The sequence below is a fragment of the Boleophthalmus pectinirostris genome, unplaced genomic scaffold, assembly GCF_026225935.1.
Source record: "Boleophthalmus pectinirostris isolate CB_2022bp ecotype Guang Dong unplaced genomic scaffold, ASM2622593v1 HiC_scaffold_4, whole genome shotgun sequence".
NCBI lineage: Eukaryota > Metazoa > Chordata > Actinopteri > Gobiiformes > Gobiidae > Boleophthalmus > Boleophthalmus pectinirostris.
In genome coordinates this window covers 15,762,178-15,787,818 of record NW_026571353.1, presented here as the reverse complement: position 1 = coordinate 15,787,818, position 25,641 = coordinate 15,762,178, and the positions used below count along the sequence as shown (strand labels likewise).

The 25,641-nt window shown below is 40.4% G+C and overlaps 2 protein-coding genes across 8 annotated transcripts; both read right to left on the bottom strand.

Moving 5' to 3' along the window:
* Positions 1 to 924: 924 nt before the first annotated feature.
* gapvd1 (GTPase activating protein and VPS9 domains 1) lies at positions 925 to 20,347 on the bottom strand. Of its 7 annotated transcripts, none has more exons than XM_055161371.1 (29): positions 20,193 to 20,347; positions 17,344 to 17,561; positions 16,927 to 17,194; positions 16,291 to 16,863; positions 16,132 to 16,215; positions 15,893 to 16,027; positions 15,448 to 15,640; positions 14,827 to 14,907; positions 14,511 to 14,534; positions 14,029 to 14,183; positions 13,476 to 13,605; positions 13,226 to 13,351; positions 12,964 to 13,137; positions 11,092 to 11,229; positions 10,103 to 10,237; positions 9,376 to 9,495; positions 8,730 to 8,807; positions 7,898 to 8,226; positions 7,724 to 7,811; positions 6,325 to 6,396; positions 6,109 to 6,237; positions 5,908 to 6,034; positions 5,721 to 5,833; positions 5,153 to 5,312; positions 4,858 to 5,045; positions 4,556 to 4,769; positions 4,403 to 4,475; positions 4,135 to 4,332; positions 925 to 3,691 (listed from the first exon to the last, which is right to left on the bottom strand). In XM_055161371.1, exons 2-29 carry the CDS (start codon positions 17,526 to 17,528, stop codon positions 3,551 to 3,553), a joined length of 4,431 nt encoding a protein of 1,476 aa, XP_055017346.1. In that variant the 5' UTR covers positions 17,529 to 17,561; positions 20,193 to 20,347; the 3' UTR covers positions 925 to 3,550. The 7 variants fall into 7 exon arrangements, with proteins under 7 accessions (XP_055017346.1, XP_055017347.1, XP_055017348.1 ...); XM_055161372.1 differs by having other exon boundaries at positions 10,103 to 10,234; XM_055161373.1 differs by lacking the exon at positions 14,511 to 14,534 and having other exon boundaries at positions 14,029 to 14,186.
* A 1,816-nt stretch (positions 20,348 to 22,163) lies between these two features.
* On the bottom strand, positions 22,164 to 25,340 carry unm_hu7912 (un-named hu7912). The gene has a single exon (XM_055162034.1). The coding sequence runs from the start codon at positions 25,338 to 25,340 to the stop codon at positions 22,164 to 22,166; it is 3,177 nt and encodes a 1,058-aa protein (XP_055018009.1).
* Positions 25,341 to 25,641: the final 301 nt, after the last annotated feature.

Below are 25,641 nucleotides of genomic sequence, written 5' to 3'. Positions count from 1 at the left end.
ATATATATATATATAGAGTGTTATAAGTGTTACAAACTTCTATTTTGTTTCCCCATTTTTACCAGCTTTCTATGGCATGTTGATTTGTCTATTTTTAGACATGAGAACCTTATATTTGTCCCTCAGTGTGCAAATATGTAAAATAAAGATGAATAATTATTACTTTAGATTAGTTTTATTAGGTCAATACATGTATGTAGTGAAACAATTCAATGTGTGGCATGATTTTGAGAGGAAAGCTTCAACAGCATGAGAATCAGCTCTCATTTTCTGTAGTGTTCAATTATAATGCCTACTAGAATTACCAATTCAGTAAACATCTATGTGCTTGATCATGCTACTTGAACAAGTAAAAAAAAACAGTTTGCAAGGCTCATTTACAACTAAACAAACCCCTGTGAATATCTAAAATCAGTTAAGTGCACCCAGTCAGAAGATCCCATCTCAGAAAGTCAGTCCTATCTGGCTTTTGGCTCCTGCAACTAATTAACTTCACACATCAAAATTTGAATTTAAATTAACTATTGTGAGATAACATCAGGGGACAAAAGCACCCCACGATGAAGTTTATGATGAAAAAAAGAGGAGTATTAGAACAGGCAATTGGTGAAGTAAGGAGGGCTTTCAGATGAGGGGGATATCTCCAATTACAATTGTGCTTACACTTGTCAGCAGTAATGAAATGTTTGCAGAGAGCTCGCTATTTGTGGCTCTGTTCGATTGGATGATGCTGCTCCACTGCCCCCACTAACAATTATATTCCTTGCATAAATTTTCCTACAATGATTTCTTTTGTGTTGGGCTTTGGATATACCTACAGTGTCCAAGAGGCCAAGGATAATGAAACCTTATCGTGCCTGAAGAGTTGGCATGTTCCACTGTAAATGATATGCATAGATTTAAAACATGCATCACAAATAAAAATTAAAAAGGAAAATGTCTGCTTATTTTATTGTTTTTAAAGAATTACATAATGCATTAATCACAGTAAAGACAAACCGGCTTTTCCCGCTATGTCATAGTTGTGCAAGCTTACAATTAAAATTACATAGATGACTTCCTCCATCCTCTCTTTGAGCATCAGATGTACAGGGAGCAGAATGTAAAGCTTTGGAAACCTTTTTTTCATCATTATTATAACTTGACACCACTGGTCATAGGTTTGCATACAAAGAGCTTGAAACTGCACTCACTTCACAAATACAATTTCTTTATATATAAAATAAAGGGTATAATTTAGGGTTGGGACAGTGTAAAAGGTTATATGAGGAAACGCTGTAACGTAAGCCAGGTCCAAATAATTTCATCAGATCTGTGCAGTATGCATTTCCAATTAAAGTGACATCACATAAACCTAATTAGTATAGATGCAACCTGCAACTTGATTTTCCAGTGCATGGTTTTCTCATCAAATTGATTACACTCTGGGAGGGATATTACATACACATGGCACTGCTGCTGCTATAGAGGGCTATAAAATGCATCTGTTTAACTGTTGTCCATAAAACGTGAATGTTCAGCTTTGAAGAGTAACAGTCTAGTCCTTAACTTTGCACTCAATAACTAGCTTAATTACACCGCGGTTAGTTTTAACAAATGTTGCTTTAAAGGCTATACATAGTGATGGTGTTTTAAAAGTACACGGCTCCCTGTCAGATATTTAAGAAAAGACATCTCTGTGCAAAATAAATTGGTTTGATATGCAAATCCATGGACGACGAAATGCCTTTCATAGGTCTGACATACCCACCAATAGTGTTTCAGCACAATGGAAAGTTACCTGTGACTTTTTACAAGAGGAGGCACACTCTAGACAGTTTCTCACGCTTTCATTAGCCCATGTCCTATGCAAACTATGACGTCAGTAATATAAGTGTTTTAATATTGTGCTGTCTATTAAATTATTATGAAAAGATATAGATTAACAAAGCTATAATACAAAATGAATTGGAAGATTTCAAGAGAAAATTAGACTTTGTCAATTAATCATACATGCTTGGATTATAATTGAGTAGTACAATGATACTGGGATACCACACACCACACAAATTGAGGAGATAACAGAAATAAGTGCACATAACGAGTCCCTTTAATGAATGCATAAGGAGGTAGAAAGCTAAAATCCAATGTTTTGCCCATGCGGACGTGTGGCATCTCATGTACAAAGATCAGAAAACGATTCCTAACATTTATATTGTTCTATAACAAAGGCTTGTGTGAATCAAGGGTGAGAGATGTGACTAGAACAAGCATCACAACGTTTCACCAACTTTTCTAACTAGACTCCACTGTAGATATTATAAAAAGGCCCTACATTTAAAAATCACAAGAAGACCCTCAACCAGTGCAATATAGAGATCCAGGACTCTGTTGTCGACCAATGTGGGGCATCAGTCAAATTGACCACAACGCTGAGGTAGGATCAAAAATATCAAAGGGGAAATTTGTTCAATCTCAGTACCGCAAATGCATTAAAGGGACTGAACCATGACAATCACTACTGTACAGAAGCTCTATTAAAAGGATGAGTTTCTCAGTTTTTAAGTAAAATCAGTTTGGGCCATTGGAGTGTAAGGTTAGGGATAATGCCTATCAGTCTTTGCTGGTTAAAAAAACTAAAGGAAGAAAAATAAATCCAAAAGCTCTACCTGTACAAAGCGCCCCAGATCAAAGGCACTGTATTCAGTATTTCCATAAATGCCAGTTTTGGCAGTTAACCCTGTGTCTAATTTGCCCACCACCCCAACTATGGGCTGTACTAACTAAAGTGCCTTCCTATTTCATCTTTAGCAAGTTATCAATGAGACTTGCCTCAGACATCATCAAATGGGCATGATATGCGTTTTCTTTGTTGAATGAAACAAAGTATAAATAGAACTAGAAATAAATACACTTTTTGTATAAATATGTGGGCCCTTTTGTCCAAATTGTGATGACAGTATTTTTAAGGAATTTAATGAAGTTATATAGAAAAGCTGCCTTCCTGTATGCTAGCTAGCCTTGTGTGTGTATTGTATTATTTTGAATTTATTAGGGACTAGATCTCATCAGTAACCATCATGCACTGTAAATCCCTATGTTACAATGCATTTAATGAACATTAAATTGTAATTTAATTGGAAGCCCTTCCCTCTCACTCAGGGGAAAATAAAGATCAGTGATTACATCAAGGAAGTCTGGTCCCTTTCAATACGATTAGCTTTTGTTTTGATTTAATATCATATTGGTAATTTTCTATATAAAATATTTCTATTATCGACTCCAAACGTGAAACAAGACAAAGATAAAATGAAAAATAAAGATTAATATTTTGCCAATTATTTCCCCAGCCGTTATTCTACCACGGCTAAAACCTGGATTTGTCCACATACACTTAGTAATATATTTTTGTAGTCTCTCAAAGTCTCTGGCTATGTACAAAGCTATACAAATAAAGAGCAGGCGGCGGGCCAGGGTTTATTAGCTGTGCAGAGGGAGCAGTTGGTTGGGAAGTCTCTCAGTCTCCCGGCTCCTTCCCCCGCAGTCTGCCCATACAGGTGGCTGTTCTGCTTCACTTGCGATCGTCGATGGTCTTAATGAATTCCAGTGCTGCGGTGAACTGCATCCACCAATAGCACTCCTCCCCACTCAGCCGGCTGGCGTAGAAATTATTGATGTACTGAACGGTGGACAGCAGGCAGGGCGGGTTTGCCTGGAGGGGAGGAGACGTGGGGATGGGCCAGCATTAGCAGCCGAGAAGAACAGCACACGCACATTGCTATACACATTATGGTCTTAAAAATGGACATGTGTAAAAAGGTAACCGCACTGCTGTTTATGGTGCATTAAACAGTGTCTACTTAAGCAATTACATGTGGAGTTAAGCTAAAGGGGAAGAAGAACTGTCAATCTGTAGTTAACAAATAGATGTTTGGTAAGAGTAAGTTACAAAAGAATTGTGTAAAAAGTTTACAAAAGCAGCATGCTTAGTTACAACCGCCAATAGGACATTATACTGCTATTTATTCACCTGTTCTACAACTACTGCTTGCAATGAGATACTGAAAATGTTTAGCTCCTATGACATGAGGAACAGTTGGAAAACGCTTGTGTGTTAGTTTAAGTTAATTTGTTTAACACTGATAGCGGACTCACCCTTATAAGTACAAAGACCAGCACAGGGACAAAATCATCGGCTCCAGGCACTGAGTCCTCATTGGCCAGACTGAGCAGGTTCATGATGGTGGAGCACATGCGCAGTATACACTGCACTTTGTCTCGGGGAGTCTTGTAGGCATTGATGCTTCTGATCTCAGACTGGGCTGAAGGCCAAGGAGCCTCTTTTAGATAAACCTGAAACAACAGATTTTTCTTTATGTTGTAATGAGTTTAAAAAAATGGCCATATGAACAAATTAACATACTTCTGGGATTTGAAGAGCTCTGTGGTTTGCAGTCACAACTTTTGACAGCCTCTGGATATGTTCATGGAAAAGTCTGCAATGAAAGTTATTTGATAAAAATGTTGTGGATGAAAACTATTGGAGCAAATACAGCTATCAAATGACACTACTTACTGGTCTCTCAGAATATCTCCATCCTGGTTTGGATAAAAGGCCAGTTTGAAGATTCGGTTCATAACACTGCGCTCGATAGCCATTTGGGCATCCTGCAGCTGGTCCTCACTTGCATACTGCCAAATGGCATCTCGGGCCATGGCGCCGTATAAGTAGCGCAGAAAATCCTCCACTGATGCAGTCTTGTCATCAGCAGCTGTGCAGCCCTGAAATGCTAACAACAAATACAAGAGTTAAGAGAACAGCACTACGGCTGTTATAAAATGGTTCTAAATAGATATAGGGAAATCAGTGACAGATACCTTTGATGAAGTCAAGCATCTTGGACTCCATGTGTTCCAGGAGGAGGCGGACACAGACAGTGGTGAAGTACCGGTTAGCGACATCCTTGTCTCGGAGCACCCTCTGAAGCAGCCTCTCCAGATGTGCCTGTGAAGTCTGCAGACCTTGTCGACATCGGGTCAGATAAGCTATGTATGGCGCACGTTTTCTAAATTTAAAAAAAGTAAATATATTTATTATGATCTGAAAAAGTGAAGTGGTCAAGTTTGAGTAAATTTTTTGTTGATGAGCACCCCTTTGTAGACCTACACTTACCTGTAGTCCTCAGCAATGGCAGCTAGTAGCTTTCTGCAAGTGCGTGCATCAAAGCGGCTGACACAGCGCGTGGTCTCCTGGATCTGAGCCATCTGGTCTCTGTCCTGCAGGTTTATGGCCTCCGCAAGCTGTACTTTCAGGAAGCAGACGATCTCATTGTCTGAAATGGACAATAAGAGAACTGAATAAGACAGTGCTAAAAAAAGCCTGTTATTTTAGTTGATCATTTATACCTGATCTTTACAATAAATCTTTAAAATATGGGGAAAGTTGAAAGATTGGTTAATTATTATAGATGCAACTATGACTAAAGAGGTTGAGAGGCCTAATTTTTTTTTTTAATTTGGGAATTCTCAACCACCTGCCTTTTTCACAAGCTGGCATAAAAGAAGTCAGAAGGCTAAGGTTTAAAGTTTCCTGGAGACATTTTAATTAGTTCGCCAACATTTAAGGTTGATAGCTTGTTCCCTTTGTAGTAAAACTGCAAATTGTGGGCAAAAAAACATAAAACCCTTGAACCTGCCTTAAACATTGACTTTAAAAAGTAAATATTGTCTCAGGCACTCACCTTCAGGATCCATGTGGTCAGGGAGTCCATTTCTTGTGGTTGCAGGAGCCATGATGGGCAGAGCTATGGAGTCTGCCGAGCACAATGCCAACCTCAGTTTCTTCTTGGCATCACTAGTGAATAAATATTTAGTAAATATAAGAAAACCCAAGGGAACAACCTGATCATTCAAATACTGAGGGGCCACCTAAAGGAGAACTTGGTGTCATGCTGCTGTGCTGTCTGGCTGGCTGAATCTGGAAGGTCATCTGTGGATATATTTTGTAGTGCATCCTCTCTTGAAGAGTCATGGACATGGTCCTCGACACACAGGTCTATAATACCCAGTTTTTACTCATTAATAATAATTAATATGTGTAATGCTGTGCGTCAGTTTTATTATACAGACCTCCTGTTCCATCATACGAGGCTCCCCCTGTAGCTCCGTCACTTGGACTTGTCCTCTTTATGTTTCTATACTTGTCCAGAATGTCCTCAGCTGCCTGGGCTTGAGAGTTTTGTCTGGGCAATGGGTCATCTGAAAGTTCAATCAAAAACATGTCATTAAAAAAATGTTCTAAACAGAGGCAATATTGTCATAGTCATTTTTAAAACAGTTTAAAACCTTGAGGGATGCGCTCCTGTGTTATGTCATCCTTCTCCTGTTTGTCTCTTTTACGAAAGGCTGCTATTGGAGCTGGAACATACAAGTGCTGTGAACACTAGGGAGACTTTTATGGCTGAAGAAAGAGGATTGACCAATGGGTCAGACCACAAATTTAAATGCTATAAACAAGATGAAAGAACAGATGAAAGAACCTTAACCTTCATCACAAGAAGCCAGTACTCTCCAATATTGTTTTTGCAATAGCCACCAAACCATATAGGACACTATTTACAGGGGAATACTGACATGTTTGTGTCTCACACCATTTCTGTTACATCACAGGTCTAGAGCTCTAGCATCACACCTACAAAAGGAGCACAGCAGTGGAGGGTGACTTCAGCAGCAACGCATTACCTGATACCTCTTCCTCCTCCTCCTCCTCAGCTGCCCAATACAGCACTGTGAGGGACATAACACACAGGGTTGGCCTTTCACACACAGACTCTCTGTGGGACAACTGTCTGGTCCTCAAAAGCTCAGGAAAAAAAAACATACTACTGACTCTACAGGTTAAGGACGACCCACTGCCTTTTATGAGAAGGGCATGTTGAGGGTTAACACATCTAGTACACAAAATATAGTAAGCATTATTAATGGGAAGTTTCACAAGTTAATAAAAAATTAGCTTATCTACATTTCTAGTATTGAAATAACTACATGCAGAATTTTATTGATTTGGGATACTTCATCTTGGTAGATCTGCACATTTTTCTGTCGGTCCCCATACTGTTCTCAAGCTGTATATTGAGAATATCAATTTAATGTTTACTTAAGAAAGATCATTATCCCCAAGAGTAATAAGCAGGCATTTCATGTAAGCACAGCTCATTATTTTGCAGACAGATGTATGAGAGATGATTGTAGAGTAGAACTGCAACAAGAGATGCGTCATCTATCAGAGCTTGTGACAGAGAGGTCTATCTAATGACCATTAGCCGCTGGCTGACAGCACTGCTGGGAGGGCTACAGCCATACAATCTACACAGCTAAAGCTTCTCTGATGACTGATTAGCTTTGAAAAGTCTATATAAATCTGCAGCCAGTGAGACGAGAGAGAAAAAGAACTGGACACGTCTCTGGAGTAACTTCAAACAAGAAACATCATTTTCCAAGTGGAACATCAGCAATGGAGTGGACAACATGGATCATCATTCTCTTTCTCACATTATAAATTGGCTTTCGCTCTGCTCTTTAAAGTGTGATATTTTCTGTCAGTTGTGATTAAGAGAACTTTTGCCACAATAAAAAAATAAAGGAGTGTTGCAATGAAACAGATCACTTTTCAATGTACAGACATACATTTGTCAGTTTGTGAAAGAAGACAAGCTCAAAATGACCAAGTGATTGGTTGCCTGACCTTTAGGAATGGCAGACACAAAGCGCTTTTTCCACCATGGTCTGTTACGATCAGACTTCTCATCATCACTGTCCTTTCTCTCTTCAGGCTAGAAAAAAGTGGGTACACATTAAGTACAGTTTTGAGCAGTGAAAGCAGTTGTGTCTGGTTTAATTTCAGCAGAATTGAAGATACCTCTCCTTTAAGAGAATCCTTGCTGGGTGAAGAGGAAGGTCCTGAGGCAAAGACCCCCGACTCTCGCTCTTCCATAGCAACCCTGCGGTTCAGACCGGGGTCACTGGTGGGACGGCGGCCAGGACACACAATGTCTGAGCTGCGACTGCGTACCAGTCTGTCGGGGAATGAGTGTCTCTGCTCCACCTGGGCCAAGCAGTGGGGGGTGAACATGGAGTGACGTGCCTCATGTCCCAGGGCACTGGCTTCAGGAATTGGGGGGTCAGGAGGGGGATGGGCAGGCCTGGCATAGTGTACTTTGGGTCTTACAATTGTTCCAGTTGACGAACCTGAAAAAGAAATTGTGTGTTTTTAGTCTGCATAATAATGGTTCCTCCCTGTAGTAGATGTTAAGTGTATAAAAAAGTCTTTTACAAAACAACACAGAAGAATGCTAAGGAGAGATGTTAGTGAGAGACAAGCCCTAGTGTAGGTAGGCCACCTGTTCCAAGGGTAGACACTCTGCTGAAAGGGTTCCAATGGCAGCCTGGTGCCATGAGCACAGTGGGACAAGGGGACAGTGCCAAAGAGCCTGGGGTGAGGGCTCTCAACCTGTCAGCCCTTCACCTTGCCACAGACACACTGCGCTACCATTTCTTTCTCATTTCCACCACCACTCAAACTAAATATGCTCAGAGGAACAGAGATCCAAATATAATATTTTGCAAAGGGCAAAGTCAATTACATTCCTTAACACCTTTATTATGCATTATTATGCAATAATGCAAGTTAATTTTGTGACTTTTGGAGAGTTTAATGGCAAAGATTGTACAGAGTCTGTCAGAGCAATTACCTTCACCAGTGGAGAGAGGATCAAACATGGCCAGTAACGAGTCCGCTTGTGATGGTGGTGTCGTCAGGTGGTGTGCTCCTAAAAAGGTAACAGCCAATCATGACACAATGCACAAACACAATACACATACAAAGGAAAAAAAATTCTATTACTCAAATATATTTATTTAAATAAGAGAGCAGAACAAGAAGCAAGCAGAAACTATAACTTGGTTTTGCACAAACTGGAAAGTGAAACAAACCTGATACATTCTGTTCTATTCCCAGCTGAACACACTTTTTATACAGAACTCTACTATTAATTGTTATTAGTAATTGTGTAACAAAACTGTATAAAAGTTGAACAAGTTGGATCTGAGAAGAGCGTTTGCATAGACAATTAGATGAAACCAAGTCTTTTCCAGGTTTGGATAAACTCACTTTAGTCTTTCACTATTTTAGGATTTGGGGACTACAGAAGTCCTAAAATACTGCATGCTTTCAACTTTGCTCTAGATTGTTAGTAACTTAAGTGTCATTAACGCTGTAAACAGGTGATTAAACTTAGTGGCAGCTGTTGAGTAGACAGGGATTGATGGGTCTGACTGATGTTGTTTGGACCACATACACACTGTACATGTCCTGGTGGGAATGTGACTCTGTCCTACCGTGGCCAGCCTCTTCCCCATCTGGACTGGTCACAGAGTCCTTCCCTCCAAAATCAGAGCTGCACTCTGACCGCAGGTCCTCGATCTTGTTGGGGATGTCTTCTGATGTTGCACTAATACCTGGGGCACACACAAAAACAGCTTTGACATTCACACCAAAAACAACTCAATATCACCTTAACAATGAAATCAAATTCAAGGTAAAGGGGAACTATTCATACAAAAGGGATCTTTCTCTCTCTAGACTATGCAGTGCAGACTGGCTCAGTTGGAAACCAACTGGGACCACTAAATTGGTAGAGTAAGCTCCCTTGGGTCTGGAGACAGACATAGATAAGAGTGATCATCAGATGCAGGCTATCCATCGGCCTGATCCCTGGGGGAAGGGTCCCCTGAGCGCAGAGTCGCGGACGTCGTGGCTAGCTTCTTAATCTACGATACTACTTCATGCTTGTCAACATGCATGTCCACCTGAGCCCAGGGAAAACACAGGCAGCATTAACCTCTGTATCACATGGAAAAATGTACATGACCCCTCTACCTGGGTTAACAGGCCTGCCAGCAATATGACCGGTCAACACAAAAGCAAGGACAGCTCGAAACAAAGTTTTAACCTAGATGTTAACAAGTATGGAGGTTCAGTGAATGACTAATGAACATTTTAACAAAGGTAAAAGGTATCCCATAAAGGGGAGTAAACAAGTAAATGCAGTGTACAGATTTGTACCTGAAACCACACTGAGTCCTGGAGTGCTGGGTCTGGAGCTGACCTCTCGGACCTCTGTGTCATCAGAGGTGCTGCCCACTCCTGAGCAGCTCTCCAGCTCCTGCAGACGCTCCTCCTGTTTCAGGTCAGGCGCTTCTAAGACGACATAAATATTAAGGTTTATTTGGGCTTTTGATTTTACTGATGAAATTAAAAACAACCAAACCTAAGGTATTTAACAGCATCTGATCCACAGATGGTGGCCCTCTCCACCCTTTTTGTTGATTATTGTGAAACCAAGTGTTCACATATGCACAAAATCAAACATGACATACATTATAATGTGTTGTAGCGGCCAAACTGAACCATTAAACTAGTATGGCCAATTCTTTGGTGACCCAGTGGAGCTGTTGGGCTGAACCCAGAGGTTTCATAGTAACAGCGGTGCTCATTTGCATGCTCGTTAGTAATAATGTGTTGGTGAAGTGCTCTTCAGAGTGTAGTTTTCTGGTGCCTAACCATGAAACAAGCACTCTAGCTGGATCAATTCTCCGACTGTGTGATTATGGAGCAGAATAGGAAAGCAAAACGGAAAAAAAAAAACAATCAAGACATTTTGTGTTCTCTTTTTTCATTGTACTTACAGAAATCATGCTTTAGGTCTGAATTTGCACTGCACTGTTAAGATGAGCCACATACAGAACTGACACAGTAAACTAACTGACTGGGGACAGCTGCTGTCCTTGTGTGCTTCTCCTCACTGCTCCACCACAGGTGCAGACACACCTGGTGGTCTGTCGAAGAAAGTCTTGAGCTGCCTTTTACTATACAGTACACACATTCATATTTGTTTTGAAAGACAGCAAATACAAACCAATGTTGACAGGTGCTGTGCACATTTTGAGTGTCCCAACCCCCAGTGTTACACAAGCATAAAGATCACCCATGCAAACACAGAAATTAGAGTGTAAATACAAAAATAAGTGTTTCATATCCAAAAATCAGCTTACCTGAGTCACTGGGCAGCACCTCCACACTCCAGGCCTCACTGGTGGTTTCTGATATAGTGGATCCATAGGGGTCCAGCAGAACTGAACCAGAGCCAGGCAGACACAGCAGGCTACCGAGCATGTTCTCTGCAGCTGCCCCTGAACACAAAGAAGGGCAGACACAAAGAGTAAAGCACCATCCACAGAAAGGCATTGATTTTAGGATAGAGTAAGAGCAGCAAGAAGTCTCCTCTGTGGCCCCAAAGTCATCTTAAAGACACATTTCAGCTCCGTGCACAGCTTGTTAAGGCACTAAGGTTGATTTATTTTCTGTAATTAGTTCTTATCAATAATTCAAGCTTTTTTTAAATGAGCAATGTGGGAAAGGTGGTGTATGAAGATCCTTCTAAAAACAAGTCGTTGGTAACATGCAGGTGATATAATGTAATGTGAATACAGGGGAAACAGGCCAGTTGTTACCAGATGTGCACAATTTTGTAGTACTTATCTACGAACAACTAGCCTCACTAACCTTGCTTTTTTGTTGGCTCATTTGTGATGGACTTAAAATAAACAAAAATTAACTAAAGCAACTATGCTGACTGTCACTTTTTAAGAATGTAGTTAAATCACAGTGTGAAAGGCAACAAGAGCTGGAGGTCACATGCATTTCCTGCTGGGCCCTACAGGCGCAGATACCACAGGGCCAAAGTTCAAAGGTTAATGGTAATATCTCACCCTGCCTTGGCCTCCAGAGCCATGACTTTGAGCTGTTGATTAAACCTAGCATTACTCACAACCAAATTACCACTTAGCTCGACCTCCCACAACATCCGCCACACAGTGTCCCTCCATTTGGAAGAGCCAGAGCTTAACAAGGCAGAAGAATGTGTCGAGGTGGGAATTGAGCAAGCAGGTGTGAGTGGGTGAGGGCTCAAGACCAAGTCCTCCGATGGCCCCCGCACCCCCTGGTACATCACGCTTCCACTCCATAGAACACAGGCAGTGTGAATGAATGAGCATGCCAGCACCCAGGCAACTGTGTGTGGTGTTGTTGGCGGGGTAAGGCTCTGGGCGGCTGTGGGAGAGCTCTACCCCGCTGTCCGTGTTTACAGTCTTCAAGGTAGGGGCGCAGAGTACATGTCTTTCAGGTGGATGATTAAATGAGTGGCACAACAAGAAGTGAAACAATTAGAATTTCTGCCTCATTATCATGGTAATCTTATCAGTGGGATAATGAGGTATTAATGGATATTTAATGTGCATCTCATAACCCAATCCCTTGGAGAAAACACATAAGGAAATCGCTGTAAATTCACTTAATGATGGAAAAGTCCCCCAACACCATATTCCGAAGAATGAAAAATGGTGGATGCAAATGAGAAGGAACCAAGGTCAATAAGACAGCAGGGACTGAGTGAATGTCAGAGAGAGCGATAGAGAAGGAGGAGAGAAAGAGATCGGCATCGGGCTGAAGAAAGAAGACAGACAAGTACAAGTACATCAGAAACATTTTAACATTAGAAGATGTTATTATATTAGTGGGTATTTTTATCCACTTTGTAAGTATTACAGCTAATGTTCTGTGTTCCAAGTTTCATTGTGAGGTAGTACATTTGTAATTCCTGCTTAGACTCAATACAGTGTTGGAAATTATAGATAAACTTTTCACATGTTACTGTGTGTTAAGTTTTAAAAGATTAACTTGACCTATATTGCTTAAGGATTAGTATGTATTATTGCAAGTTGACTATTGGTTGGATAGCCTGGGGTGCTATTCAACTTCAGACCACAAGGTGATGACAATTCCCTGGATAAAAAGAAGCATACAGTACTAGATATCAAAAAGAGGCCAAGTCTATCATAAAGTTAATAGTAACAAAACTTTCTCACCTGCTATTTCCTGTAATCGGTCTTCGTCCATGTTGGGATCGAAGTCACTGCCGAGTACATCTGTGCTCCAGGTTTCACTTACAGTCTCAGAGATGTCTCTGTCTTCAGTCAGGCCCATCATGTCTCGGATTTCAAACTTTCGCAATTTATCATCCAAGTTGTCCTGAGTGGTAGCTGTAAAAGAAACACAGCATAATCAACCTGACCAGCATTAAATTAAATATACACTACAACCCAACTAAAAATAAATAAATAAGCTTACCCTGCTCATGCTCTAAAAGCTGTAAAGCCTCCACCCCATTACTTCCTGATGGCCCAGCTCCGAGCTCAGACACAGATTCTCCCTCCAAGTCCAGAGAGGACACAGAGTTAGAGCGATTGGACGGACCTAGACAAAACATACAAAAAACTATGATTTTAGTATCTCACTTTTCTTACTGTTAAACATCTGATGCTTATGTGCAACATGTAAACCCACCAAACTCATTATGTGAATAGAAGTGCTGACTGACCTTCTGAGATGCCTTCCAAGTTGTCACTACAAAGGGAGAACCTCAGGGTCTTGTCTGGTTTTCCATGAAGTTTAGATTCATCAGTGGGACCATCTCCCTGAGGCCCATCACTCATCTGCAAGTTCAAAACCTAAAAGGCAATCAGACATATTAAGAATTACTTAGGGTATATGATTATACAGCAAAATACATTGTGTTGTTTTTTGCAACAAAATACAAAATGTAAAACAATAAAATAAGTAGTAGTAATATATTAGATGTAGTGTACAATAAATAAATTTATGATTGATGATGATTTCAAACATTTAAAACAAAGAATAGCACACAGAGGAACATTGCTTTATACAACATCCCCACAAATCTGATCTACTAATACTTTATATGTGGTACTATGGTTAAATTATGACTTCTACTATGACATAGTGCAAATTATACATTGTATATTGGTAGGCTCCCATATAATACTGCATCTTCAAATGGGATGGAATAGAAACTAAATTAACCCCATAGCTGCCTTCTCACCAAATGACCACATAAATTCAAGTCACATTACCTCATTTTCTGACATCATCCCGGGGACATTCTGCGGTCCGGTTCCAATAGAAATCACCAGCACCTCCTCTGGCGCCAGCTCTTGGAGGGACTCCTGGGAGCTAGCCTCTGCCTCCCCCTCCTGGGCAATGTTGGTACGACTGCGGCTACGGGCAGCTGCTGGTTTAGGGGAATTAGTCAAATCAACAAGAGTTAGTTACTGGCTTTTACTTATGCAAATCGGCTGTGTTAAAATAATTATATGAGAGGCCAATATGTTAGTGGGTATGTGTTAGGAAAGTAAAAGTAAGCATGGTTGTGGTTGTGGATTGCCATAAATTCACCAAAGAAGCAAGATGACAGGATTCACCAGGAATGTTTAAGTTTTCTACACCCATCATTGATTAATTTAGGTTTTCAAGTTTTAGGTTTTTTTATTTTGTTTTCAGAACTGTTGGTGGCTAAGCCTAAAAGAAATTAACAAAAATTATCAATCCACTCTACCTGGTAATGCACAGCCAAACTCCACTGGATGGGAAAGCAAAAATTATAGAAATTTAGATAAAGCAGTAGTTTATAGCTGGAATAAATAGCCCAAGCACAGTACAAAGCTAAAGCATATATAGCTAGTGCAGAACAACCAAAGCAGTGCTTCTAGGTGCTAATGTGGAAGACAGGGTTAAAAAGTGGAAGGCAGGGTTAAAACTGTGCAGGATAGAGCTTAAACTAGTGCTGCATGAATTTGATCAAACACAAAACTGAGTGAAGCAGCAGATGAGGTCACAGCGAGCTTTTATACAACTGACAGGAGGCTACCCACCAAAAGGGGTTACTAAAGGAATGTGAGCGGACAGAGAAGTGGAAGTTGGATCCCAGGAAGTTATAGCAGCTAAGTGTTGTCCTGGTCAATCAGTAGCAGTAAGAGGAAAAGGAAAAGTTGGGGGATTGGAGAAAAAAAATATAAATTACATTTGAGATCTCCAAGTATAGCCATTTTTAAACATCATGTCAAGATTGTGTTTATAAAATTCATATGTCAAAGCAGGCACAAGTGGTTTATTCCTAATTAAGAGGGAGTCGCCATGCCATCATTTGTCTTTAAAATGCTAATGAAGGAAGCCTATGCATCTTTCCATCTATTCCAATTAAAATGAGTTCATTTATATTTGGTAATTTAATTGGTTGTCATTTCTATAATTGAGCCTCGATCCAGGCCGTGCTAATTATCTTTATAACAAGCCTAGAAGAAGCTCATTAGCTTTTGCATAAAACACAAGGCTTTCGCTAGCCATCAGCGCTCAACTTGTTTATGTTACTTCTCATTAGGCAAAATTATTCCAAACAATTGTGTTTTTGATTTTACATATAATTCCTGCAAATCAGAAAAAGCCTGACAGACAACCAAAATAGTCACAGAGAGGGGCAAAGTTTGGATGGGTACCTATAGGGAGACGGTTCTTCTTGTTGGCGGGAGTAGTGGCTGGGGATAGCTGTGGGGTATTGGAGGGAGTTAGCTCCAGACTGTTGCTCTTTACGGCTCTGGACTGAGGCACATTGGCGAGCAGGGTCTCCAGCGCCATGTGTTCCTCCTCTCTGAGATGGTCCCCTGCCGTCACACTCCGCACAAAATCCACCTGAAGACACAACTGATTTAGATCCAGTTTGGAAAACAGATTCAACTGTGTTTGAAGTTAGCACACTGTAACATATCATACTTCTGACATCACAGAAATAGAAATAAAAAAACAAATTTCAGATTGTTTGCTACCTAAAATGTATTCATTATAGGGAGTGGAGGGAGTCATACAACCACTTGCATCTTCTGCAGTTTTCAAATTACACAAAATTAAACAGGTTTTTAAATTTTTTTTATTGTGGGTACAAACCAGAGCCAGTAGCTGATTATGTGTTATGTAAACTGCTGTCCTGCTGAGGCCTTCCAGTAAGTTCATTGAAGACATTGGTGGGGTCTCAACTGCTCGACCTCCAATCACAACATCCAAAAAGGCTGCCACACAACTCTGTAAAAATCAGAGTTCTATTTAACATATAGATCTAATAATATGTTAATATGTCATAATAATTAAAATACACAGAAGGCAAAGACAACTGCCTTAGCACATACTTTATCGAATTTAGATAAACTACTTTTCCGTCTAGGGTCTGCATCATCATCTGCCATTGCCAGTTGTTGCAGTAGTTGTCCCACCTGAGGGAGAAAAATACAAATTCCATTATATACAATTATTAGAAAAGTAAATAATAACTTTGGTATAGCACACACCTGCATTAGATTAAAACGGGCCACTTCATTGATGGGGGCATCTGAAATAATGCCATACTGCTCAGGGTTGACTATGGCAGGGCAGATGAAGCACGTCAGAAGCAGGTCTGTGCACATGGTCCGAACCTCTCCCACTTCCAGACGCTCCACACACGACAGTGTTTTGTACATCTGAGAGACTATCCAACGGAGACTATGAGGAAAGCAGTATGTGTTCTGCTTCAGGTAACCAATAAATTTGTTGACTAGTGCTACGAGTTTGGCCTCATTGGCCTCCACAGCAGCCTGCACCCTCTGTTTGTAATCCTCTGACCCCTTCTCCCCAAAGCGCTCCTGCTGAGCTGGAGTCAGGCGCTCAGTGACTTTAGCTGGGTCTGTTTCTAAATGGTCCTCGTCCTCCACCAGCAGCTGCATGATGGGCTCATGAAGAGTGGCTGTAAGGAAGAGCTTGGCCGAGTACAGCCCCTCAGAGAAGAGCTTAAACAGGATGCTGAATGCACATGTCCCTCTGCGCAGAAGACGCCGAGGGTTTTCATTCTCCTTCAGCTCAAACTCAACTAGATATCTCAACACCTAAACAAACAAGGTCTGTTAGCCTTTGCAAACATTATGGCAATAGTGTTCATAAGACTATACCTGAAGCAGGTAGCTCTCATCCTCTTGCATGATGCAGTTTCCGTACAGTGAAGTAAAGACAGTATGGATGACACCCTGGGTGTGCTCTTGGTTCAGCCTCTCACCCGCGACCAAGCACGATGCCACAAGTCTGGGGTTCTCTCTGAGCCGGGCCAAGAACTCCCCATAGATTGTCTCTTGGAAACCAAGAATCTTGTAGCCGTCCACAAACTGGGTATCCTCCAGCATTTTGGCATGTTGGCAGCATTCTGCCGGGGAGGCCTCGGCACTGTAGCCAACAGTTTTAATACAATTACTAACAGGCAATTTATAAAAAATTTATCACTTCCACTGCAATATTTATCTCTACTAGATTTTAAAAATTTCTCATAGCTTTAATGAGTCCATTAGTTAAACATAGACACACAAAACTGGAACCTGGTGAGAATCAGGCGGTCGAGGTTGATCCTCTGTTGTTTGGCGATCCAGGCGGCTCGGTACAGCCTCTCTGCAGTCTTCAGCACATCACTGTTGAGCCTCTGGATGAGCTGCTTCTCTGAAGCCACATACAGACGCTCCTGCTTCAGGTGATGGGCCAGAGTGTGGATGTCTGGCTTCACCATCTTCTCCAGCTCACACACTGAGAGCGCTACGGACTGATACAAGAGAATAACCCTCAGTAATTTTGAGTTTATCAATAATAAATATTCTTGTAGAGGACTGTCCAACTCTGCAGTAACAAAAAGTTACAACCATAAGAGAACCATAAAACAGCCATAGAAATAGGGAAATAATGTTTGCTTTGAGTTGATATAAAACTGATTCTCTCTCACGCAAGGCAGGTAATAATTTGCAGCCAGTATGCTGGCTCATCAACAGCAGAGAAAGCATGCATTTTCACAAGCTTTTGGCAATACTCGAGAAGAGAAGATGCAAATGACTCACTCTCTTTTACATACACAGCCAAGACATACACACCCAGCTCGGAGCATGAAATTTCAATGATTTGTGTCAAATGTGTTGAACAAAGCCTCTTTGTGGCAGTATGCAAACATAGCAAACACAGAATTAGCTGCGGCATACAACAAGTGCCATGGGGAGAATATAATTGAAAACTGCCTGAGACAAAAATTATTCCAAAAAGTGCCAGTGACCCCAAAGTAACAGAAGCTACAACAGCTAAGCTGAGGAGACCAACAGATCTATGGGCTTATTGGTTAGGTCTATCACAACAATTACTATATCAACTTATCGTTCCATTCGCTCCAACGATATATGAAACAATCATTTTTGGAATTAATATTTCTCATAGGTACTGTTTCTTTGCACTAGTGAGGTACCTTTTGTTACTGTTCTCAACGATACAATTTGAGCTGTGTTTCAAACCAGTTTCAATATCATATTTATTGTCTAGATTTTCTTCAGGAATATATCAATATCACACTTCGAAAAAGTGTTATTGCAACAGGCCTCATTTTGGATAAGCTACATAAGAATATCAAGTATTTTTAAGATGTTTAAAAGGGCTGCATATTTATTGTTGTAAATATCACCCGCCCAGAGATAGAAGGCATATGAAACTTTATGAAAAAGGTGGTTTAAGCGTTTTTAAAAGTAGCTAATAACAAATACTACAGGCTCAAATTCTGACCAAATTCTCTATATTTGAAATCTCCAAAACAATACTATTGACTATTCATTGAGCCAATTTATAAGAAAAATATAGACAATGATTTCTTTATAAATGTTGCCAGCCAAGCTCCTACGGTCCCACTTCCATATGTTCTCAAATACACACATTCCACAGATACTTGAATGGAAGTGAAAAGGCAACTAGGCCACAACATGTCAAGTAAGGAGGCTAGTGGCTATTAGTCACGGCTGTGGCTGGTGTTGGCAATATTCCAACACACAAAGCTACCAGGTGAGTCATTTTGGAACGGACGGAGGAAGTCTAAAGCAGAAGAGAAAGAAAGATATTCTACAGCAGACATCACCAGTGAGAATCTTAATAGTCTGAACAGTGTGTCATGCATTAAGCCAATAAAGACAAAAAAGTAGACAGTAGTGTTTGAAAGCATTAGCATAAAGCTGGAGTGGTAAGCAGGTTACTTGCAACCTGATATGTTTTCACTTTCTAGTACCAACATCCTACGCACACTTCCCTTTCAGATAATTTCTTACACATCCATTAAAATCATTTACTGAGTATTAATTAAGACTATTACAAAGAGGTTTATGGTTGGATTTAGTCATTTGTTTGATCCAGCTATACCTTTAATCATGCCTATAAGTTAAGTTGAGCATTAGCATATGAAAGAACACAGCACAGAACAGTGCTGACCTGCAGTCTTTCCTCTGCTGATTTCCAGGTGATAAATCAAGTGGACAAACAAAATGTTTTAGTTTTGGAATAAGCCAGTAGCTTCCAGGATATAGCTCTAACAGGAAAAGATCCTTGGTCACAGTACACATAAAGAGTAAAGAGCAGACTGAGCACATTCCCATCTATGACACATATTGCAAGTATATAAAAAGGCCCTTTACTGTTTTTTGCTGTGAAAAGAGTCCAGCTAAGTAGGACAAAAAATCAAAATAAACAGAGATCAAGTGCAATTATCCTAATGTTTGCAATACAATACCACTAGCAAAACATTTCTGGCATACAAAAAAGCGGCAATGACTTAATGAACTATTTATGATATTGCCATTGTAGACAACATGTTTAGAAACAGCTGGGGTAGACAACTCAAAATTGCACAATTAGGACATTAAAACTGGCTTGAAATGACTATTTGCCTCAAATAACCTAGAAATGGGGACAAGGGTCACTGTTGGGACAGGATTTGGCTCTGATTTGTGTATAGTTGTCCTTGATGAAAGCCAAATGGGACTACTCATTCATAGATAATGTGACGCACCAAGGGTGGCAAATTTGTGGCGGTAGCTGTTTGGAGTTGGCTCTAAATTGAAAATTGAAAGCCAATCACTCGTCAGCTTTAAGAAATATTATGTCAGCTAAAAGCTATATGGGCCAGGTAAAATGACACAAATAGCGTATGGACGAAACAATGACCAACTATGATTGATTATACAGGATTATTGCAGGAAAACACAAGAAATGGCAACCACAATCTTTACCTAACAGGTAAGGGGTAAATTCAGCAAACAGAGGTTAGCCTAGACGAGCTAGCTAGCTAAGTTAGCTTAGCACTGGCTACAAGTTACTAGCTATTATGAGAACATTTGTAATAAAAATGTTTACTAAGATATATTTGAGTACTTACCAAATGTACGTTTGCGCTATGGGGCGATTGAATGCTTTATAAACAACAGCGATGAAAAGGTTTAATGAATGTGATGTGAGAGAATATTAGATGGCTAGCGCCTATAGTGGCTTCTGCAGAAGAACACCGCTGCTGTCATTTGCTGTCATCACGAGGAAAACTACCACCTGCGCATGCGTGACCGCACCAAATATTACAGCTGTAATGTTTTTGTGACTTTAAAGAAGTCATTCAGTGTTTTGGTTTAGTCTGGAAATACTTAAACTTTCTACTGTATTCGAAAATATAGATCAAAATATTATGGCAGCTATAATGCAATTAAAAGGCTAATACTTAAAACTACAAATAAAAAGTAGGACAAAACAGTCTTAGCTAGTATGATGTGGGCAGCGGCTGCGGCAAAGAAGTACCAAACATCTCCACTAGATGGCAGAGGGACATAAGCGCTGTGGACTACAGGGATCCCGAGCTGCACCGCTTTGAGCTAAATATAGTGCTCTGGTGAGCCAAGCAGCAACCGTTATCAAAACAGAGGAAGGCAAAGCACTGCACTGAATTTTAACTGAGAACAAGTTGTTAGCCTAATGGGATTGCTTCACCCATCCTTTTTTTTTTTTTATTAACTAAAATGTATAATAAAACCCATCATGGTTTGTTCACTCCTTTAATATGTCATATCAATCATGTATTTAGGTTATAAACATCACAAAATATAAAGTTAAGGAAGGTCACAAAGATATTCAATCAGGTAAAAGAGCAACCTTAGCTTTGACCATATTAAATGGAGGCTTTCAGTGCTGCTATTATAGCATAAGCATAATAGGCTTATGTAGGCTATAATTTATATTTTAGTGCAAACAGACATTTTGCAGGTTTAGTAATACATTATTATTTAGGCTATAATAAAATAGAATTTGGTGATAAATAATAAGGTTGCTCTTTTATTGCATATGGTATCACCCACAATCAGGTCTCAAGGTCATGTAGTCGAAATAATCTGATATTCAATATAGATATCTATTATATATACCTCTTACATTTTTAAGCATAAAACCATATTTTATCATCATAATAATGTAAATTATGCAATGCTAATATTAAAAGACCTGAATATAAATAGCATGCTTTAAGCAAAATAAGTGTTAATTTACAACATTAGTTCAGTAAACCTAAGTCAAAAGCTGTCAAGCTTTTATAAACTCATCACTCTTTACATTGCTTTGTGTCAAATGCATTATTACAGAAGGCCACTTCCAAACAAAGCTGTTGAAGAACGACATCAAGTTTTTTCTTTACAATATGAAATAAACATATAAAATATATATATATATATATATATATATATATATATATATATATATATATATATATATATATATATATATATATATATATATATATATATATATATTATTATATATATTTTTTTTTTTTTTTTTTTTTTTTTTTTTTGTGGGAAAACATTGGTTTGATTGTACTTTGAACATAATCTCAAGTAGTATTTTAAAGTTTTCCACACAGCTTGGGTTACTGGTCAATTATCAAATGATGGAACACTGTGTAAAGAGTCAGCTCAGGTGTGTAATTTGGAGATGGTAGTAGTTATCCACTCCAGTCTTGTGGAGGTAATAAGAGACTTTGTTAATAAATATAGTGTGCTTTATACATGTTTTGTACATACTGCACATCACATTAACATCTTTAACACCCAACACTAGGGGTTGTGCCTGTGGACTACATGCAGGCATCAATCATCTGAGTGCAACAAGCCAAAATAAAAGAAAAACAGCTATTGTATTATTTGTATATTAAGTAAGTGCAGTTCTTGTTTGTGCATGTGTGCAAACATATAATAGCTAAAAATACACAGAATAGCCAGATTTTGTCACGCGTTCTCAAACGTCCATAACACCCTAAGACATCCCATGTATTTACACAATATACATGTTTAACTGACATTTTAGTGCTTTACTAAATAATATCATCCAACAGATGAGGTGTGCCCACCCAGTCCAATGTCCTTGGCTCTGATGCCGCCATGATCATACACATAAACTGTTTCCCTGTTCTCTTATCTATGGGATAAATCGTGGTTGGTGTGAACCGTATATTGTTCTCCACAAACTCACAAAGGTGGTTATAAATTTTGGGATACTCATGCCGGAGGAAGACACCCCTTGTCCTGAGTTCACGCTGAATATTGACAAAGCAGACTTCCCGTGCTTTCCTTCCCTCCTCCCCTTCCCGATCTATGTCTGGTGTCCCAGGTGGTGGAGTTAAGATTAGAGTTTCCATTTCATTTTCCTGCTTGAGTACTTTTTTATCTGGACTAGACGATGCCAGGGACACCTTTGCATATTTGCGCACCGTTGGAGCTTGGATCCTTGGAGATGGTCTGTTAGGCACCAGTTCACCAACAGCTATGGATACATTCAGGAGGAAACATTCATTGGGATCATACTCATTTCCTGCCTGTTGTAGTTCTTTGCAGTATTCACCTAGATTGTCTTTGAAGCCGTCTAGCTCTCTGAGTGATAAGTATGTAGGAGACATGAGAAGGCTCTCCAGGCCCACCTGCAGGAAGTTGTTAGCTGTGTCCGGATTAGCAAAGCCCAGGAAGAGCACCCCTCTCCCTCGCGAAAGATAGCCTGCTTTAGCAACACGTGAGAAAGCTTTATGGATGTCTGTATTCTCTCTGCAAAACTTAAGTGTATGACGGCACACACTACTGACTCGGCCATACAAACAAGTCTCCTTATGAGTTTCCCAGTCATCCCTCCTGCAAGTTCGTGAACAGTAAAATGTGTAGCAACTGTGGCATGATTTAAAGTACAAACATGCATTGAACATACTTTCAGCCCGATTGCACTTTTTATTAGCGCACACCAGGTTGTCATCCTCATCTGTGCTATGGTCAGGTGAGCACTCCTCTGCACTCCTTTGAAAAGCATCACAGCCACTGTCTGCTTCCTTATTTGTGTCGGGGCTGGATTTACTAGATGTGAGCTGTGTATTAGAACTCTGAAGGTTTTCCACCGCAGATGTGCATTGGTCCTTATCATCAACATTTATGAGTTGCTTAAGTTGATCCAAGAGCTCATCGCTTGACTTCCTGCTTGTAGGTGGTTTGTAGTCTACAACCAGATCAGCTAACAGCTTGTCCAGCTGCTCCAGGCTTTGTTGTAGGGAAAAATTGTTATGTTTCCTGTCTTTGGTCAAATCTGGTGTGAGAGATTCTTGCTTCTGTTGCATCACCCTCGGAGTAGATCTCTTTTCACTGTCCATTACATCCCAGCTGACCGAGTGCACTTCACGCCTCTTGTTATTTCCTGCACATAAGTCATTGTCTGTGATTGTGATCTCAGGTGTTACAAACCACTGGCCACCTTTTATATTCCTCCAAGAGTTACTTGACCCCTTGTCTAAAGAGTTTTCTGATAGAGACAGTGCTGCATAGCGCCTTGGTGAGCTTGAGAGATTTAGAATAACAGGCTGAGAGGTAACATCAGTGGATGCTCCATGTCGAGGTTGGTTAAACAGATTCTCATAACTTCGACCACGGGGCACAGACTGATCTCTGTCCAGATGGGGATACAAAATATTGTCAAAAGATTTGGAGTGATTTTTAGCTTCTTCCCCAAGACGAGTGGTGTCCACACTCCCAAACCACGGGGGTATACCTGTCTCTCTTAACCTGGGATGTGTGTGCTGGAAGGACTGGCTGGAGTAACCAGATATACTGGACCGATACCAGTCATTAGACAGACCTTCAGATGGTCTCCGACGACCTTCTGTGTGATAAAGTCTTGTTGTGGGAATGTATGCCTCTGTGGGAGCGACATACGGTTTGGAATAAAAGAGCCCTGAACTGGTTGGGTGATATGTGTTATAGCGGCTTTCATCTCCAAAATAAGGTCTGGAAAGTGGTGCATGGGACACGTAAGACCCAGTCTCACTTGTAGAGTATGGTCTACTATAAACATTATGCAGAGGGTCCCGATCAGTGTAGTATGAACGAGGAGGAAGAGTGTGTACCCATCTAGTCCTTGGGTCATAGTGACTAGTCAGAGTACTAGCATGGCTGGTAATACTCGACCGATCATCCTGAAAGTACGGTCTGGAGAAGGGATGAATGGGAAATCGGACAGGGTCTTCTGTATAAAAGAACTTAGTGGGTATGTTGGGGTTTGAGTATGCTCTTTGTTCTGTAGTTAGGTATGGAGGTGTTGGTGATGGCATTCTGAAGTCTAAATGCTGGTAGGAGATGGGGGACATGCTGGTAGTATAGTGGTATCCTTGTCTAAAATCCCCGCTGTAGCATTCACTGGGAGTGGGCGTCGGTGAGGAGCCAATCTGTCGCGGTGGTGGTTGTACATACAAACCTCGGCTACTACCGGCCTGTGAATATCTTTGCCACTGATTATCGCCCCGTACATTGTGCCTTGTTTGCTGTAGAACCGCAGCATCTGGTTTAATGTCCACACGGCACCTAACATGAGGCGTAGTGGCTGGCTTGTCTCGTTTGCCTTCTTCAAAACAGTCAGAGACATAGAGCGGGGTGTGTGGTTGCAGTTTAATAGGATGAACTTCATTTAAAAAAGCCCTGTTTGATGAATAAGTTTCCTTTTGAGCATCCTGAGCTGCCTGAGGTGTGTCCCTACCTTTGCCTGTGCTAGGAGGAGACACAGAAATTGGCACCGGAGTGAATGTGGCCTTAATACGTGGTGTACTTTTAGATCTTGCTCTTTTTTTAGTATCGGACCACGATAGATGGCTGGTTTTGTCTTGCTGCTGCTGCTGCTGCTGCTGCTGCTGCTGAAGGAGCCTGGTGTTAAAAAGATCTGGAGATGAAAAGCGAAGATGTCCCGATTGATCTAATCCATTCCACATTACGTTTTTGTTGAAAGCCAAATGCTCAGATCTCTTATTAGGATACTCCACTGTGGAGGATAGAGCTTGTGGGTCGTCCAGTGACTCAATGAAGTCAAAGCTACGACAATGTCTTTTGTTAATGATCTCGGGTTTGTCAATCATTTTCAGGTCACATTGTGGAGAGTTGTGTAGAATGGGGTGATGAGTGATGAGATTAAGAGTGATGTCCCGATATAGAGTTGATGCCAGTATATTAGGAGGATGGGTCCGGGTCATTTTAAAGGACCTTTAGTGCCCTTCAGCCAGATTCATGATCAACACCAGCCTGGAACAAAGATAGATATACTTAAGTAAAAAATTCAGCAGACAATCAGTTGTAAGCTAAATAAAATTGGAAACTTCTGTACTTTACTTCCACATATGTAAGAAAAAATGTTTTGAATGACACTTTGTTTTCATATAAAAAATTAGGTATTTTATGTGTAAAAATTTTCAAAACTGTGAGACACTTTGGGACATTCAAAACAGAAACACGAAAATGCAGTCCCAAGTTTAAAAGTCTTGCATCTTTTAGTTG

Bases quoted from the DNA above. Each gene is read 5' to 3' on its own strand.
- gapvd1 (XM_055161371.1), bottom strand. From the start codon at position 17,528: ATGGTGAAGCCAGACATCCACACTCTGGCCCATCACCTGAAGCAGGAG. The intron at 17,195-17,343 runs GTTCCAGTTTTG...TGTTGGCTACAG, and splicing joins GACCGCCTGATTCTCACCAG to TGCCGAGGCCTCCCCGGCAG. The intron at 16,028-16,131 runs GTATGTGCTAAG...TGATTTTTACAG, and splicing joins GTTTATCTAAATTCGATAAA to AGTTGTGTGGCAGCCTTTTT.
- unm_hu7912 (XM_055162034.1), bottom strand. From the start codon at position 25,340: ATGACCCGGACCCATCCTCCTAATATACTGGCATCAACTCTATATCGG.